The sequence below is a fragment of the Pygoscelis adeliae genome, unplaced genomic scaffold (assembly GCF_000699105.1).
Source record: "Pygoscelis adeliae isolate BGI_AS28 unplaced genomic scaffold, ASM69910v1 Scaffold358, whole genome shotgun sequence".
Taxonomy (NCBI): Eukaryota; Metazoa; Chordata; class Aves; order Sphenisciformes; family Spheniscidae; genus Pygoscelis; species Pygoscelis adeliae.
In genome coordinates this window covers 2,858,072-2,878,264 of record NW_008825429.1, presented here as the reverse complement: position 1 = coordinate 2,878,264, position 20,193 = coordinate 2,858,072, and the positions used below count along the sequence as shown (strand labels likewise).

General features: G+C 38.1%; 1 protein-coding gene across 1 annotated transcript in view; it reads right to left on the bottom strand.

Annotated features, from left to right (window-relative positions):
• Positions 1-4,003: 4,003 nt before the first annotated feature.
• PATZ1 (POZ (BTB) and AT hook containing zinc finger 1) overlaps positions 4,004-20,193 on the bottom strand; it is a gene marked incomplete at its 5' end in the record, with an annotated part of 18,304 nt that continues 2,114 nt past the window's right edge. Inside the window, 5 exons of the mRNA XM_009330860.1 lie at positions 4,004-5,432; positions 7,325-7,462; positions 13,188-13,359; positions 15,708-15,776; positions 19,039-19,102. Of these exons, the coding sequence (XP_009329135.1) occupies positions 5,017-5,432; positions 7,325-7,462; positions 13,188-13,359; positions 15,708-15,776; positions 19,039-19,102 (859 nt within the window). The remainder of the gene's footprint in view (positions 5,433-7,324; positions 7,463-13,187; positions 13,360-15,707; positions 15,777-19,038; positions 19,103-20,193) is intronic.

Sequence of the window (20,193 nt, the reverse complement as noted above, 5' to 3'; positions counted from 1 at the left end):
ATGTTCAGGATAAAAAACAGGACTCTCTCAGGAGACATGGGAATCTTCCAGAATCTGTTTTCCCTTTTAGGTTTTCCTATTGTTTTTTTTTCCCCGCTTTGCTCAATTGTTTTGTCTCTCGGGGTGGAACTGAGAGCATAAACTCAGAGATTCACTGTGAGCTTATGTTCTATTCAATTAAAACTCAGGTACTGTGCCCAGGCAAAAGGTGAACGGTACCAAAGCTGGCTTAATTTACATTAAAATATTCATAATGCTGTTAAGGTATATTCATAATGCTGAAAAAGCCAACACATTCCATGGTTTTGTTTGGCACTTGCTCTCAGAGTTTCTGCCACGCTGAACAATTGAAAATATCTGATTATTTTTGTGGGTGATAAAGAAAAGCTTTTCCTGTTTCATTACTTAAAATTTTGGTAGCTGTTTTTTATTTTGTCCATTTATCTCTCATGAAACCCAAAGAGAGCTCTTGCTCTCCATTCATTTTTCCAACACTGAAGTCTGGAGTTCCTTTGAAGTTTACTTTGGCATCTACTTCCTCAAGCAAGCACCTTAAAAAAAATTAAAGCTGAAAGTGGTATCCCACTCCAGACTCAAGACAAGTTCAGATATTGATTTCTAGGAACAAAGATTTAGTGAAAAAACAAGACACTAAAGTTACAACAGAGCCTACAAAATCTAGGTTAGCTTTCATACTATCAATTCAATTAGTCGAGTTAGATAGACATTCAGTTACACAGCTCTTCTATTCAAGTCATTCCTTACTGCTGACAGCAGTTGAGGGAGGAACAATAATTTCAGGGAATACGTGGGAAATAACAAATATTCCCTAAGTCACTGGCACTCAAACAGGTCTAAAATTGTGACTGGGCATTTGCAATTATTCAAAAGATCGGTAGGAAGACCTAGTCCACACCATCTTATAGTTCTAGGCTTTAAAAAACAAACAAAACAATCATCCCCCCAACATATAATACTTTGCCCTACTATAGTTAAGGCACTGGATTGAGAGAAGGAAAATCTGTGTTCAATTTCTGGTTCTGCTATCAATTTCCCATGTCATCATGGGCAAATCACTTAAGATTGAGAGCTCACACACACCACATTACCATGCATCAGGTGAGCCACGCTAGTAAGTCTGTTTGCACACATCCAGCACATGACAAATGCAAGGTAATGTCACAATTTAACTCAGTATGGAATAAATTCACATTAAATTGCTTTACCTTGCATTTGTTGTGGATTAACAGTACATAAAGATAAATTACTTCAGGCAACAAAAGAAGCCTGATGGTAAGTCTGTGCCCCTACATTCAACACAACACTTAAGCATGCATGCAAGCAGTTTTTAGTCCTTCATCTTTATTTCACTCATTCACCTATAAGCATCTATTCCTTTCTTGTCTATCTTTAATATTTAGATTATAAATGGTTGAAGATGTTTTCATCATACCGAATACACAAGGGTCTGAGCCTCAGTTGAGGGGTTTAAGGACTCCCTACAATACAAAGAAATACTACAACTCTGATTATCAAAATTTGTACGAACTGAAGTTCACTTCTTGGCAGAGAAGTGCGCTGACTCAAACATTGGATTGCAGTCCCACCAAAGAAGATGACAAGGAAAGGAGGGCTGGCCCAAAATGAGAACTATCATCTATACACTGGTATGCCAATTAAAAATGTTATAGAAACAAGTTAAGTGAGGTTGCAGCTCAGGGCATGTTAAGTATTTCCCTTTGAACTCTGAACTTATGAGGCCGAGTTTTCTGTTTGGATCTGTCTTCTGTTCTACGAGAAGCAGACGTTTCCCAAAGTACAGAATATAAAGAATTTGCACGTAGATTAAATTACTATCCAGAATGGAGTATGCCCCCAAAGAAGCAAAAAGCTCTGAAAACACTGCACTGCTAAAGATCTGCCCAACCTACTGCTGGCACTAGTCTGCACCAGACCCTTGTGTTGGTGCAAATCTCTCTCATTTACACTAGGATGATCTAGAACTGTCATTTCAGGATTGTTAACTTCCTGCCTAATTGTTTCCCTGTCCACTAGACTGAGAAGTAAGTAGCTTTCATTCAATGTATTCATGACAACTTAGTAAGCATTTTCTTTGACAAGCAAAATGCACAGTTAGTGTTTTAGAAGGCTTCCTTTTTAGTTCAAGGCTTTTCATTTGTTTCATCAGGTCAAATTCTGTAGCGTTCAAAATTCTGATACACATGGCCAAAATTCAACCCACTAGTAACACTAAAGTCAGTGGAGTTAAAATGTAGGATGAAAATATCCTATATTCTGGACTTGGCTTTTGGAGTTGAATTTTATGACTAGTGCACCCTCTTTGAATGCATATAGGAACATCAGGGACACAAACTTCTTACATCTTTCAGACTACAGCCTCAATTCAACAGAAATTTTCCTGGTGGCTTAAATACAAGCTATTAGTAAATCAGTGACTGCAGTTGCATTTGCTAATCCCAATGAGTTGTTATGCTGACTGAAAGCCTGCTCTATCTTGACTTGCTTGGCAGCTTACAAGGTTGTCTCATCATGGTCTAGATTTGTAAGGTATTTTTTTAAAATGTTTTGTTACCTTTCCGAAATGTCTTGTTTCTACTTGTCAACTAAGCTTACCAGTACAGCAATAGCAATTCCATGAAGCTTTAGTTTGAAGGTGGGTTGGGTTGGTTTGGTTTTTTTTTTTTTTCCCCTTTTAAATGAGACTCATACCTATTCCAGGGATTCTAGGGGAAGATGAATGGAGAAGAACGTGTCCTTCAGTCTCCCAACACAGATTAATAGCAAAACATCAAGTCTACTGCAACATGCTCTCAATTTAGAAAGTGCTGGTGCTATAAAGAGAAAGCCATTGATTATTCATCCTTGGTTTATAATACTTGAGAGCAAGTACAAAAAAGTAGCTTCTTACAAGAGAGAAGCTGGGGCTTCTGAGTCTGTAGAATTTAGAACGTCATTCCAAAATCCATATACTTACAAAAGGCTCTATGCTTCTAACATAAAAACAAACCAGGAATGTGTCTTATTTCAGTTATGCATTAGCTGCAGGGTTTGGATTAGGAGCACCTGGGCAACGCAAGTTGTGGCACAACAGCAGTTTGTGGCTATGTTCACATCTAATACAGACATATCTCCTGCAGAGGATGTCGGTCCTGGTCTGAGGTGGTCTATCCTGCTCCAGCATTGTATTAATGATGGAGACAGTTACTGTTTCATAGAATGCAAGTTTGGTGAGGGACTTGGGCTCTTCAGAATGGCCTTTCTAGAAACATTCGGTACACATAGCAACTCAGTTTACCAAATTACTGCTTAAACCTTTGCTCATTAACCCTCACCACAATTGTGAGTAAACTTGTCACAGATGGGAAATTGAGGAATAAATTCAGTGAGCTGTCCTATGTGACCTTGAGCATCAACAGCAGAACCATAATTATAACTCAGAGTATTCCTAACTCCTAACCCTGTGTTAATTAAACAACATTTATACCTGGATTTGGTACATAAAGACCTTGACAAGTTACATGGAAGGAGAGGGAGGGCCAAGAAAGGACATTATATCTGCACAAGTGGTATTTTCAGATTAAACAGAACCTCCAACAATCTAGAGCCCAGCTTCTTTGCATTTTGTAATCAATTCTTTTTCAGAGATACGCTGTTTGCAATTCCCATCTCTTATAGTAGAAACCTTCTTCTTTGGAAAAGAAAGGAGTAAGACTGGCTTTTGCAAACCTGACTAGAGGCAGATCAGGAGAGCATGACTGTAGCCAAAAAGCCCAGGTCACTGAGAATACAGTACAGTGCAGAGAGGGATTAATGTCTTTCTTACTGGTTCTCATTTGCACACCTTTTGGACAGGTGGCTGAACTGCTCAAAAACCAGACAAAACGAGGGGATGCAAAGTAACATACTAACTTCTTTAATAGAGTCCAATCCAATTAAACCAAAATCACTCTGTGAACCCCTGGGTTTATTCACACTAAACAAGTCAGTGGTACATAGTGTTAACCCGATAGCTGATCGTGTTTATACCCTAGGTCCCCACATGAAAAATGAGCACCAGTCAACCAGACTGCAATGGTATTTTTCCTTCCTTTTTTTTTTTTCTTTTTTTTTTTTTTTCATAAAACTATTTCTTTCATAGACTTAAAACAATCAACTAGCCAAGTTATTAATTATGGTACATCTAAAAAAAAAATTAATACTAACCCTAATGTGACTGCTGCTTTAAGAGTGCTCTGTGTATCGCCTTACACTGGCTTTTCAGTAGCAATTCACTACAACAGGTCCTAAAATAATAATAATAGAGAATTAAAAACCTGACAGCAAGTTTAATGGTTAAAAGTAACAAAACCAACCTGTTCTGAATGGTGATTTTTCTCAGCAGTTCAGTCCTGCTGCAGCACTCACAGCCTCACAAATGGCAGAAGGGGTTCAAATTCTCTCACCTTCTTTAAATTTTTCTGTTTTTAAAAGGACAACTGCATTGTAACCTGCTAGGTACCATGGGGCATTTTACTTAATGTTATATTCAATAATGGGTCAATAATGGGTCTGTTTTTAAAACTTACTGTTTTTCTGGGGTAGGTTAGGGAAGGTGGGGAATAGAGAGAGAACAAAAGAATAGCTCCTTGTAGCTGTAGCTCCCCAGGTGCCTCAGTTACTAGGACTGTCTAATTCTCAGATCAGTGCTGGCAACTTCTGTTTATTCTAGAAGATCACGACGAAACACCAGCAGCAGTCTCTAAAGCTCCATTTGGTGTTCTAGGTCATGTCTCCTATTCAAGGTCACCATCTTCTGTAATTTATCAGCTAAGAAGCATTTCCTCCCTCTCCTCAGTGAAGGTTTAAAGGTGGGGTAGGGCATGAGACAAAGAGGGAAGCTAAAATGAATAAAAAATTCTCGGCTATAGAACCAGATTTCATTATTTCCTCTTTCATTCACAGCATCTTATCATTATAGCCAGACTGCTGCTTTGCTTTGTTAAGATCAAACTGATCTCATTTCCCTTCTGGCCCCATTGGTTGCTGGTCAACCTCTGGATCCACTAGGGATGATGCAAATGCTGACTGGACGATCTGAAACCCAAATGATTCCAGGAGAGACATGTTCTGTTGGGGTGAAAAGGGGGATCCTAGAGCAGGACCGAGGTCCCCCAATGGGCCACCAAGGGCCCTGACGTGAACTTTCTGTATGTGTTTGTTCAGATAAGACTTTGATCTGAAAAAGCTGCCACATTCAGGGCAAGGGTACTTCTTCTCTCCTTCCGTCTCCATTTTGTTTTTGCTGACTGCCATGTCACACGAGAAGGACCCATTGGTGCTCTGTTTCTCAGGAGTCTTGAGGTCACTGGTGTCAGAGAGGTCTCCGTATGAATCAGAACTCTCAATCGGGTCCGAATGTGAACATTTCTGGCCTTCTACGGGAAAAAGAAAAGAGAGACGTTTTCAGAATCTTATCTCCCCAAAAAATTATTTAACATGCGTCCAAATAGATGATATTGATTACCACCTGATTTCATTAATGCCTGTCATGACAGAATGATACACACTTAATATCGCAACCCCTCATATTCTAAAGCCCTTGATCATAGGTCCTCTTTACAAACCACCGGGCTGCTATCAAAGCAACATCCAGGTTTTTATTCTGGATTTGTCATGATGCTGAATGCATCCATACTGGGTCTCTGGTTTATATAATACGTTTCTGAATCCCAAAGATGTCTCACAACGTTTATACCTCAGGCACTACAAAAGGATGGACCTAACGATGAGTTTTTAACTGTACAAGTCACTCCCACACTTCTGAAATATTGCTGATACTTTGGGGAAGAGCCTAGAAACCTAATAAAGTATAACAGGCTGCAGCAAAGTGTGAAGAAACCTGGAAATACTCAGCAAAACAGCAGTGAGCTACTGCAATTTAAGAAGTGCAATTCCATTTAGTCTTGAGGAACTCTTTTTTACAAGTTAAGTGCAACGCTGTTAGAAGTGAACTTCATAATCCAAAATTGTTCCATCTTTAAATACTGTAGTGTGAAACAGGAGAGAGGTTAGGGACACTAGTTTAAGTCATTTGGACACAGATCCTGGCAAAGCCATTGGTATGTTTGGAGTGTTCCTCATTCTCCTCTGGCAGTATGCCAAGAAAGTTTGTCCACACTTTTTGCTCAGCACATATGAATGAGCGTGGGAAACCCAGACGTACTCCCTAAACAATTCTCTGAATACAAATAAGCTGTAACTACTATTAACTCTAAAAGACCAAAGAACCACTTGGCACAACCCAAAAGACAGATTTGCTCTGGACTCGGCATTACAAACCAAACAGGATATGCATGAAATCAATACACCACTGAGCTGGAGTAAATCTCTTGTTAAGTCAGCACACCACCCAGAACCAAAGGGTTTCTGTAGTAACACTATCAGGACTTCAACAGGAAAAAAATTACACAATTGTAGCTTTCCGCTGGCACAGACTTTGTTTAACCCAGCCTGCTGTGTTCTCCTGGGCACAACACAGGACAACCATGGTTTTCAAGAATTTTCTCATGTTTCAGCTTCACCAGGAATACTGACAGCTCAAACCAAGAAGCAAAAAGCAAGCTATTCTACATAGGTTAACACACAGCTTTACATATTCAGAAGTTAAATACTCTTTAGCTATTCTTACAATAACATCTTCCCCCCCCCCCCCGCAAACACTCCCCCCCCCCCCCCCCGGAAGTTAAATGCAGGTTAAAAAACAAAAAAAGTAACAGTACTATTATGACCCTCTACCTCTCCTCCCCAGCAGCAGCATTAAAAAGTGTAAGTTTAACTACAGATAGTTGCATGGCTCCTCATCAACCTGAGGATGAATACTGCTTTCACTGCCCAAGAATCTTTATGAACTGCATTCTGCAGCTCCCCCTTCCTTCATCAGAAATCAGAAACATGGTTTGACTGATGCGAGATTCAAGTATAGTGGGACTAAGGAACTGTCAAGGATCTGCACCCCTCAGGTAAAATTCAAGTATTGACTGCTCCTAGGAAGATGCTCAAGATGAACTAACTGGCTTTTTCAATCTCTAAAATCAGAGAGGATGCCAAAAAGTCACATACCCTTATGGGTCAGACTTATTAATTTGGCTATCCAAGGACAGATATTATATACTATGTGACGCTATGTAATTTCTCTGCATCTCCCTAAGCTTCTTTCCAGTATTTTTCCTGTCCTTTCTCCCTCCCTTTTCTCATGCCCAGCCCAACATCCCACAACACAAAGTTCTGCACAGAGCAGCAAGGTGCAGAGCAGCGAGTCTCTTGCCTTTGATGCCATAGGTCCTGACGCAGTGGAACGCTGCTCCCCCATTCGGGATGGACTCCTGGTGCCTGGAGACCTGGGGAAGGGGAACACCGTGGTGGGTTTTAACATGGACCTTTAAGTAGGAGGCAGAGGAGAAACCTAAACAAGATAAAAGGACATGAGATCCTGCCACCAGCAAAGACACACATCTGCCTTCCCTGTTCTTTTAATCTTTCTCTTGCTCCTACTCCCTATTACAAAGCTGCCATTATACTAGCTTGGTTTCTGGTTACCTACAACATGCTCAAGTAGGATTCCTAGACATAATCAGGCAATGAATGCAATGCATACCTTTCATTAGACTTCATTTGCTTTTTGGAAGTCATGATGAAAGAACAGCCTCCTTGAGAAAGAAATCCTATGTAAGCAAACCTAGCAGATGACATGAAACTTTCTGGAAAAAAAGGCAGAAGAGACATGATACAAAAAGGCAACCCTGTCTCTTCACCATTTTTGTGCTGTTTTATTTTAATTAAAAACGCCTTCATCATCTGATAATACCTTGGAAGATAGTTCAAATTAGTTTATTTTATGCTGTTAAGATTTGAAGGAATACCATCTAGTAACACCCCTCTTTGGTATTTAGTCTGCTTTCCTCTTAGGTTTCTAGCATTTACAGTGAATCCTAGAAGGCAAAAAGCTAAAACTACTGAGTTTTTAAGGTATACAATTTTGTTCTATAGTAATTTTTGAAAAATATTTCCTTCATTCGGCTCATCCTGAGTTTTAAAAAACATACTAAACCTCTCATTTTGTCTGCAGTTAACAAAAAAAAAATTAAAAGGAAATTTCAATATTTCTATTAGCTCTGATCTGTAAGCCCAAACCACTGAAATTAAAAACATGTATTTCAAACAACTGATTTCTGAACAAAACAATTTTTTACACTTGTGCATGTGCTTTTTTTAAATTGTTTTTGAAGTCTCACAAATATGTCCTTTTCTTTTAATGCAATAAATTATCTCGCATATATTTTGGAATGTTTTTAAATTCAGATTTTAACAAGATTTGCAATTAGTACTAGTACATTTGGACCGTATACAAGGCACAAGGAGGACAGAGTTTTAAAGACTTCCTACACAGGTAAGCCTATCAACAACCATCTTGATTTTCTACTACATTTTGAACAGAATATTATGGCACTTTCACGTTAGAAACATTTTCCTTTAACAACTGAGAACATAACACAAGTTTCACCGTCACAGACACAGTTCCAGGTTCCCTTTCTGCATAGAGAAAACCCAAGACCTAGATTTTTTTTTTAAACCAATACAGCATTTACAGCACAAGCCCTTGCAAGAGAACTTTCATACCAATGCTTCACTTTAAATATGAATAGATACACAACTGTAAGGCCATTTTTATAGTGATATAACTGCATTTACATTTGATGATACATAATATATTAGAAAGGATGCAAACCCAATACTGGCACACCTCTCTGGGGTGGATTTCTGACAGCAGCTGTTAGTTTCAGGCACTGAATTTAATAATGAATGTGGCTTTACACTAGAATTCCCTGTGCCTACCCAACAGAATATCCCTCTACCCTGACTTTTCTTCAAAGCCAGGATCAAAGGTATTCAGGCACAATTAAGAATTATATATACAGGACCTGCAGAGCAAGACAGAATTCCACAGCAACCTGCTGAAGGGGAAAAAGGGCGGGTTGCCAAGAATGAACAAGAGATAGTTACTGTAGACCCCGAGTTGAAGATAAAAGTACAGAAAAGTAGATACATCACAACTGAAGAAACCAAGAACATACGGCTCTCAAAATACAATGGAGCAGAATCACCTAGGCCAAGTCATCCAGGGAATTAATGTAAGGATATTATCCTCCGAAATAGTGCAAGACCTACCCCCAGACACAAAATGCTGTACTGAATATCTCACTGGGCCACAAGAGAATATATTTTTCCAAATGCCAAAAATTGACTGTAGGCCTGGAAAGAACCAATGTTTGACTGGTAAAGAAAAGGACACAACGTACAGATATAATGGTGATACTTCCAACTACAAGGTACTTCCCTTATTTCATACATGTGTCTAATAACCACATGCATGCTGAGATGAGCCTCTTTATGTAGCAATGCATTAAAATCTCACTGCCAGCCATTAAAAAAGGACTTCATACACATATTCAGTGTTTTTCTATACTACAATCGACACAGGAAAATCTGAAGTTGTAATCTCTGCTATACAGTATTTTTTCTGAACTCTGCAATTCTATTTGTAGAGTACATTGTTTTATATAATGAAAACTGCCTGCAAAGTGTGTTAGCTCCCCTTTATGCACTTGGCAGATGAACAAGTGAGTCATCAACTTCCATCAAAGCAGTAAGAATGCCAACTGCTTCATAGGAAACTGTTTAAAGTGGGATTTTTTGTTTGTTTGTTTTTATCCTAATTTTTTTCTGAAGCACTTAGCACTGGCCTTTTTTTTTTTTCTCCCCACCAAACCTTAATTATGAATGCCTGTCCTAGGAAGATGGGGGATTCATAGACAATAATCCTTGTTTTTAAAGAGATTTTTAAAAGTAAAAGTCAGGCTAATGCAGAGGATGAAGTGGCAGTATTTTTCAAAGAAGGAATGTATTTTTTGCTTTACCCATACACATCTCAGCTTTGCAGAGCAGATTATTTCTTCATACCAGAGGAACCAACATTAATAACATGCATAGAGAGGAAATGATCTGCTTTATATAAATGGGATCTATCCCTTGATGTCTTAGATAGCATCTATAAGGAGACAGACTATAGAAATAATTGCAGGATGCTCCTTTTTCAAAAATTCTAATTTGGATTTAGCTGGAACATCTAGAGAATGTATCTTGCTTTAATCAACTCTGTATCCACCATGAAATATATAAGAAATCATCTTATTGTAAAAAAAAAAATTTCCATCTAACTTGTGATTGGAATATTTACCCTTCACTAATCTGATTTCTGTGAAACAAACAATGTGTATGTGTCTGAAACAGAAAGTGAATCTTCTGAGTTGCACATGTTATTACAAAGTACCAGTTCTAGACTTGCCAAAGACATTAATCTCTCAAGTTCTTTAAAAAAGCCCACACAAGCAAATAAAGTTCCTAAGGATGGTAATAGAAGATTATGTAACAACAAAGCAGGAACGGGTCTTTTTTATTCAAACTGATTAAAGAGAATTTGTCTTAAAAAGTGAGGATTAGTTTTCATAAGCACATTTTAGATGAATTCTTAAAAAAAAAAAACAAACAGAAAATCCCAGAAAAAAAACATTGCACAGCTTCCCTGATTTAACAAGATTTAATTGCTTCCATAATTATTCTAAGCATAAAGACCCTAAGTAAGAAAATAACCTGGAAAAAACATCAACCCACAGATGGTAATTTTTGGACATTATACTGCCATTTTGTAAAATAAATAAATAAAGAAAATCAGCAAATGGGTACATGCGTTACATGGCAAACCAGGGGCTACTGCTTTCAGTCAGCTACTGAGTTCCCCATCTCCTAAATCTGTTAAACCTTTAAAAGAATGTGAGACACTTGATTAAGTTCCACAGAAAAGCCCTCAGTCTGATGGGATAAATGGAGGGATTCTAAGCTCTTTCTTTAACACTAGGATATGTTCAGCTGTGTAAGAGTCACCTTTTCATCCACTTTTTTTTTTTTGGTGGGCCAACATCCAAAATTCTCTCTGCAAGCAGCTTGAGCACTCTTGTTTGACAATTACTATATCCAGCACTAGCTAAGTTCCAATGCAAAAATACACCAGCACGTTAGCTGAGGGAAGAATAAAACAAAATCCCATTGCACAAGCACCATAGCCACGGCACAACCACAGTCGGAGGGATGGCACGTAGCTTCTGACTGCACCAATGCCTATGGAATAGATGTTTCTAATCCAGAAATTTTCCACTATACTTCATCTTGCCAGGCTCTACAATTTAAAAGATATCTATTTAAAACAATGAACATTATAATTTGATTCTAGAACACTTTGGATTAAAAATTCTACTGTCATGGATCATAAATCTATAATCAAAATTCACAGCATATAACAATGAGTTCATAACACAGTTGTTTGATAAATCCAGTCTGTAACTTCCCTTTCCTACGAATTTTAACACTGGGTAGATATTTAACAATTCACCAGATTAATTATATTTTCTAAGTGCTGATGTAAACTGAAATTCACAGCAGACTAAATTCTGGCAACACATATGAAATACACAAACCATAAGAAAGTAGTTGCTTAAAGTTTGCTGTACAACAGGTTCCCTATCCTTCTAGAGAGAAATGTGTATTTTATTTAAATTTCCACTGTACATTTAAACCTGTAAAATGTGAATAAACTGTTTAGTCATTTCATTGTTTGAATGCCAGATCTGTCTTTGTCATGCTGGCTGAATTTCGAAAGAGCTGCAGTGACATCCAGTGGTAGTTAAGTTGAAACTCAAGCTTACAAATCTTGGAAACAAGACAATTCCTCCCAACCCATATGAGTTTCTGTTTGGCACCATGTTCAACTGAAGGAAAGCAGGATAGCACCTGGATCTTGGACAGCGTCTTCCACATTGTTACCACAAAAAGAATCGGGATAAGCTTAAGCAGTTTTTCAGAAGATGGCCTCCTTTTCAGCTGAAGGCCTAAGTTTCATTTCGTACCATCTACCTGGAGCTTCAGAATCTGAATATTTTCAACCCAGGTGCCTTTTCCACTCAAACTGTTAACATCACTTTCAGGACCTAGCAGACGGTTCAACTGCTGGAAATACCTCCCTTGCAATTTATTGTCTCTCATTACTCATCAGCTCCTAGTCATCCAAGAGCTCACTGCACAGTCCTCACATTAAATACAGAACAGCTTTATTCTCTCAAAAGATTTCACCTCTCTTAAATTAGAAAAGGGAACACACATCATAAAAAAATGACTCATCAGAAAAAACAAGATTCCAAAAGAGCAGCAACCTCTTCCTACACTTACTAGGTATGTACGCCTGTGTGAGCCAACAATATATTTTGAAGTTGTGTATTAATCATTCAAAAAAAAGACACCATTAAGTCAAAATTATTTTCCCAGCTTGCCTTACATCCCACAAAACCTAAATTTACAACTCTCTCCAATTGAAGAGTACCACAAACAGATGGAAAAGCTTCCCTCTTAGTCATATGGTTTAGTTTTAGGTAGTCCTGCGAGGAGCAGGGAGTCGGACTCGATGATCTTTATGGGTCCCTTCCAACTCGAGGCTGTATTTGTACAAATAAAGGTAAAGCACATTTCTAGTGCTCTTTACAAAATTTGTTTTAGAAATGTGAGTTAATACAAAGCAATTTCTTGGGTTAAGAGGGAGAAGCAGCTTGACTCTACTGCTGCACCAGGAGGTTAAGCGAGACTGATAATATAATGTAGATTTTTTTGTATGTACAGTGTATAATTTTCAAGTTGGTGTGTATTTCAAAGATTCTTCTTCAAAACTGAATGCAAGGACTCAAGTCTAACCAGGTATAGAAAAAAAGCTGTATGGTGAATAGCGGCAAGGCAACATACTACGGTTACTTTATAGGGATCTGGCTATTTAGCAAATAAAATTCTTAAAACTGTCTAGAAACAATTTGCTTCAGATTTAAACTGAGTTTCTTCAGGAACTATCAGCCATGTAAAAAGGCCAGACCTATAGCTCCATCAGTTTCAAGGTTAAGCATTTAATAAGAAAAACAAAAAATAGGTACACATATATGGTATAACCTCCTGTTGCAGACAGAGTCACGTAGCCTTACAGCTTCCCTCAAGTGTTGTCCCGTCCCAGTGAAATAAAACAATAGTTTCTTCATTACCTCGGTTACAGATAGTGCAGAAATTGCTTGGTCCTTCACTATGTTTCTTCAAATGATCTGCCATATATGCGGCTCGCAAGTACTTCCCACACACCTGGCACGGAACTTTGTCTTCATGACATGCTAGGTGTGAGCGCAGTCGATCACGAGTGGCAAAGGAAGCATTACAAGTCTGCAGGTATAATGAGAACCGTGTGACTCACCAACGCTGCTAAAAGCACTGATATTGTTGAATATATTTAGTATTCTTTACTGTGTAAACACACAAATGACATGATGCACAAGCTATTTTCCCACAAATAAAAAATTCAGATCACCAACATACTGCACAAGATGCGATGTTACTACTCGAAAGAATTAAGAAAGCAAGAAAACAGCTCTAACATACTACAGACAGTAAAACTTAAATCAAGAGAGTTGTAGGGCCTTAGCTGCTCTCTGAGGATGAAGATACTAAAAGTTAAAGTAATATTTAATGAAAGAAATAGCACAAACCACGTCATTCCATTTACAGTAAATTCTGCCATTTCACTGAGCCATTACAATCACTTTAGACCACCCAAAATGTCCTCTCTGTCATTTTCCTAAATTTTACCCTTTGATCTGATCAATCTAATTTCAGTACACAGAATCCCTTTGGAGTATGAAGACATACAAACAAAGCATCAGAGAACTGGCTGGTATGAGAATATGACGAAAGACAGTAAAAGAGCCATCCTGGTATCCACAGTAGCAGTGCAGACAAATTGTAGAAGTGAAGCCTCAGAACTGAGCAGGTATCAAAATAACTGCATGACACTGTAATCTGTTTATAACTTACCCCTGATCAAGGTATCATATTCCACTTACTAGCATGAAACAAGCTTGATTTGGCATAAGATAAAATTGATTCTACTTGCCCACTTCCCAGACATAATCCATATGAGTGAAGGCTCCCTCCCATTTTTATAATCACAGCAATTGGCAGGCATGCATGTATATAGCCTACTACAACAGCCTGCCAGTTCTGAAAGGCTTGCTCTGTCTCTAACACGTGAAGGAAAATAAATCTCCAGCAATACACTGTACAGGTTATTAAAGATATAGTCTGAAACCACTGCTCACAAGTGCAAGAGGAAAAACAAAAGCAAACATACACTAGAATGACTAGACCAAGCGGGCAACAGTGACATTCAGGAGTGTACAGTGTTTTGTTTATACCACCTTTATATAAAATAACACAGTTTTAAGATGTATAACCAGAACCCCATAAGAGATAACATGAGACTATTAAGTGACCTGGGAACTGGATATATTCTGTCTTTTCAACATCAGTGTGTAATTAAACAACTGTTTCAGCAGAGATAGGCTTGTTAAAGCAACAATCCTAGTAAAATTATAAAATTATAACTTCAAATAAGTGAAATTATTAATACAGAAGAGGATAACCCATATCATTTTATATAATTTAGTTAATCAAGAGCTTAATCCAAAAAACATTGAAGGCAGCTGAAAAGTACCTATCAATTTCAACAGGCTTTACACTCGTTCGATCCTAGGAGATGCTTAAGTATGGTAAACTCCCATAGAGCTGAGGCAAGCATGAGACTTAGCACCTCAGAGGATCAGGACTTAATGAACTTAAAAAGACAACAGTAAAATTATATAGATTTCTGCGATATACACAGTTTAACTAAGCTCAACAGACAAAGACTCATAAATTACAAGTAGTGAAGATTAAGAGGCAAATTCTTGAACATGAAAGATTTATCTTAATTTGAAATCTCAGTACACAGCGCTGAGCAAAACAGGTGCAGCTTTCACTTACTAAAATGATCTTAGAGGTAAACACTCATTTAAGGCAGGATTCCAGCACTGTTACTAATCAATCTGTTGGATATCAACTAAAGATATATAACTAGACAATCAAAGATGACAGCCAAGAGATCCATCATCAATAAGTCTAAAAATATTGAGCCACAGTAAGCGTCCATACAAAAGCATTGGGAGTGCATTAGTTGATGAAGCAGACCAGAGACAAACCACATAAATACAGGGATGCCAGAAGTAAAACCATTATCTGTCCCATATTGAACTTATCAAGTTGAAAGCTTAGGGAAAGGCAATATAATCATTTCTGTGTTTGATTTCTCACTCTTGCTGCTGAGTTGTGCAAAGTTCACCTTTGGATAAGCTATATAGCAAGTATATCTGCGAAGAAGCTTAAAAAAAAAAAATTAAGTCCAGTGGAGAAAGCAAGAATCAGTTTAGCTGAATCATAACAATGGGAGACAGGACTAGATTTAAAGAAAACCCCAAAGTTAATGTTCAAATAGTTAATATTTATAAAAGGTATAGAGAAAAAAAAAAGTTTTATTTTACAAAAGATGTAAAGTGCTAAATGAGTGCTAAGTATTTATCATTAATTGTTAATCACAGAAGAAAACTCTCCAGTGCTTTCCTATCAAACATTGCACAGGTATATAAATAGATCAAAAAGAATATATATAAAGTTTAAAAAAAACATTGTTTAAGAAATACCTCTTGAAGTTTCAACTTTTCTATGGATGTGGATGTCTCTGAGCTTATTCCATGGTGGCTGCCATTTTCCTGCTAATAGGCAGGAAGTAAGAGAAATTAGGACAGGAAGAAACTCATTTTGCATTGAAATCAATGGGAAAAGCACTGGACTTGGGATGCCAATTTTAGGTTTACTTAAATAACTAGATCTTTTTCTTTGTCAAAAGTTGTGCTTTAATTTAACCTGCATTTTTCTCTTTTTTATTTAAATAGCCAGAAGAACCACCTGTCTCTTGTCTCTGAGAAGGAGCAAACTTCTGTTTTCTCCCCTTGTTCTTTCACGTCCACAGGTTTTCAGATCACCATTTTCTCCCAAACTGCAGCCTAAATTTCATACCATTCACACTCAAAAGCCAACAACCCACCTTCACCCCTTCCCGTGACGAGGCAGCAAACTGAGCTATCCCATTATGGCCAGAAAACTGACTTACCCCTTCTCCTACATCCAGAACTCAACTGTCAGATTAAAAAAAAAAAAGAAAAAAAAAAAAGAAAAATCACCAACACAACAATCCAGGGGAAAAGATCCAGAGTGCCATTTGGTGTCTTGTCTGGACACCAAAGCAACTTCTTGGATCTGATTTCTCAGCTGCCTTGGCTCTGTGGAGGCCTTCCCTATTCTGAGTCTATTTTAGCAGTAACGAAAAAGCTGGAATCAGGTCTTTGTCTGGCATCAGGTGCTACAGGTGCTGGAACTTAGGATAGTTTTTCAAAGATCTGTGAAGCACAACCATTATTTTAGGGGGATGAGTGCAGGATTACACGCTGAGCACTGAAAACTATAGCTGTTGCACTGATGTTCAGCTTACAGTTGTCCTGCTTCTCATAGTTTCATTTTATTTATTCTGAAGTTGGGTTGACACCTTCACGCTTTTGTTTTGGTAGTCCAAAATGTACCATGATGCCACATCAACAAAACATTAGATATCCACTGGTTTGCAAAGCTACATGAGGGCTCATGTAAATGGCCAGTGGATTTTGTTTAAATCGTAACAGAGCACCACTTCCAAGAATGCCATTATGACAGAGGATTCTGGAAAGCTTTTCTGTTAACTGACAGAGTATTTCTCTTTTGCAGTAAACATAAACAAAGCATGACAATAACAGGAATTTTCAACAGGAACTCAACAGATTCAAAAAGGATGCTCAATGCTGTTCAGGCTACTCTCATGGGGAGCTAATTTGCCAAACAAAATCAATGGAAAATGAGAATGGAAAATGGGGAAACAACATGCCAATATTAAGCTATTTTCCTTCTTAGTGGCCAGATTCTGTGTTTAGATGCACGTCATGGAACAGAAGTGTTACTGGTTATGAGATAATCACAAGGAGAACTTTATCGATTTATACATCAGCTTTCAGATTTGAAACAAATTTTCAGTGTGATAGCATGCCTTCTATGGTTTGTACCGTGTATATCAGATCTGTGCATATTTAAGAAGTCTTTCTAAATCTGACAGGATATTATGAAGTATTTTTTGCAAAGACACACAACAGCTCCTTAACAAATTTTCTACACCTTAAGATTCATGAAAAATTAACTTTGCAAGGTTAAGCAGTCAAAAATCAAGAGCAAACCAAGCCTGAATGACCACCTCAACTCTGTCCTGATGCTTGTAACCAATCGCCTATACCTTTTAATTGAAATGAACAGTGCATACAGTATTATGACACTTTAAACAACACACAATGAGAAGGACTGTTCTTAGAAATTGCTATCACAAAATACATGTGTGCAAGGAGACGGAGTTGAGCTTGGCTGTACAATCTTAGCTTCCGTATTTCTTTACCTTCTAGCTCTTAATGTATCCTCTGATTCAGACTTACGGAGTTGATCAGTTACAACTTACAGCTGGTATCAACCGGCAAAAGACTGATGAGTTTCTGTTTATGTTGGGACCTAAACATTCATTTTTGTACTTGCACACAAATACATGCTTATGGAAAAAATTTGTAGTCATCTTCAGTTCATCCACCCAGACCCCTTGCTACCCCCAAATTGTGAAGTCTTTTTATGAGTGGAATTTTCCAATTTATATAAATCTGTAACCCCTAAATCATCTTAAGAAGCTTAAACTAACCTAAGGCTTTATATAGGATATGCAGTTAAATCAATGTGAAGGCTCTATGGCCTGATTTTCAAAGGTGTTGGGCTTCCACAGATCATATGGAGGTCAACAGAAACCTTTTGATGGCTCTATATGTCTGAAAAACTGTTCACTGGATTATTAAAGTTGCAAAATGTTTAAAAACTCTCACAATTTGGAGGAAACATAGGAGACGTGTGTCAAGAGATGGGAAAAAAAAACGTAGATCAGGAGGCAGCAGTCATGTAGGATTGACTAGGTTCAGAAAATGTGATTAAAAATTTTAGAAGAAAAGAAATCCTCTAACCTTCACTGTCTTCAAAGAAAATGAAAATGATCTTGCTCCAACTTTCTTTAAATAAATAATTAAATAAATCTTTCTTCAGAGACCAAGCATGGAGACTGTTAGCCCAATAAATGTTTTGGAAATTTGCCCAACAAATATTTTAGAAGTTTGCCCAACAACTATGTGAAGGCAGTGGGTGATAGTGGAAGCCGATTCCCAACTTTGGTTTTAATTAATACTTCCAGGCACCTTTTAAATCTCTCTACAAATGAATCACAAAATATCTTTCTTGATCTGATCTTTCAAACCCTAATGAATTATTTATTAACTGTAAAAAACTATATACAACATTATGACATTGTATTACAATGCTGTGATGCTGTTATTTATATTCTCCCTGGAATAAAAAAAAGCTTCCAATTTTGCTCAGTGCAATGTTCTGAAGGCTATGTGATAAAAAAAGAGTATCTCGGCAAGTTATTATAATTTACCATTTTTATTTGAAATTATTCTAAAAAAAAAAATGAAGTCAGCATTGGAGCCTCCTGTTGGCAACAACTGCAATAAAAAAAAAAAAGGGGGGGGGGGGGGGGCAGAGGGAATCATCTGTGACATTGACTCTAAGCCCAGGGACAAGGTGGCTGGGTAAGAGATCCAGGGTGAGACTGGGATAGAGCAGCAGGGAAGAACATCTGGTAGAAGGGGAGGGAGGCAGGAGGACCAAAGCTGTAGATGACACAAGGGGCTGGGGGACGGGAGGGATGTAAAACAGCTGTCACTGTTGAACACTGTTATTCACAAACATTTATCCCAATTCACACATACATGGTGTTTTTACTGATACTTCATAATTGTCTGCACACATAAATGCAATGCCAAAGATTACCCATACATCAGTCTAAACCCCTCCAGCTCCTACCTGACACTTGTGAGGTCTCTCTGAGGTATGCACCTGTTTGATGTGTCCATTCAAGTGGTCTGGCCTTAAAAGAAGATACACATAAGCACACTTAAAACAAATACTAAAAATAAACTTACAATTTTAACCAAAAAAAGAAAGAGATAAGAGATAAGATCCCAGCGGTGGATCTATTACAAATGTAGTGATATTTAACTTTCCAAGAACCAGATCACCAACAACTGGGACTCTACCTTGATAAGTACCCTCTCCAACTTGCTAAAAAGGCAGCATTTTCTCAGGAAGAAATTATGACTGAATGATCAGAGAAAACAGGAAATACAAGCTATAACCTTCAAGCCTGTATGTCCCCCTTCCAAAATCCTATTTAGATCTTGATGGTCAGGGCACTTTGATTTACAGTTGCTGAATATTTGAAAATCAGACCCTTTTGGTTTGTGTCCCAAACACGGATGCAAGAAGCCAACTTTCAGCACCTCTGTGCAAAAAGACTGACTCTAAACTCTGTTGCTGTGGCACATTTTCCACCAGCAAGATGAAAAAATACTGTCCTAACTCACAACTTGGTGGGGAGACTGCATTAATACAAATAAAGTGCTCTGAAGGTCCCAACTAGAAGGTGCAATGGAAGAGCAAATTATTACTGAAAAAAGTTAGCCCATTCTTCACAATCAGTAAAGCCTACTTTGAAGAAGAGAGGACTGAATAGCTGCAGATTTTCCTGGTGGGAGTTTCTCCCAGTGGGAAGAAAGCTTTTCATTGTATGAGGCCAAAACTGCTTGGAAACAAGTTCTCCACCCTCTCCTCCCCCAACTTTCCAGCTGCGCCAATGAGAGGGCGCGGGATGGAATTCACGCACTGCAGACAGAAAATAGACTGAACTTTGCAGTCAGGCCATTAAACCTGATGCTCCAGCAAGTGGGCTGGAGCGGTGTAACCGGAAAGACTGGTTGGGGGTCCTTCTAGGTATCTCAAGCCTAGCAACCTCACATGCTGCGCTACTGAATGAAGGAAAGGATACTAAAATTAGACATCACGCTTCCAAGTTCCTTTGGCTGCTCCTACGACTGAACACTGAAACTTAAAGAAAGAGTCTCTACTTTTCATTCATACTTTGATTTTACAAAGATGTGTAGACATTTTTGTTGTCTACTT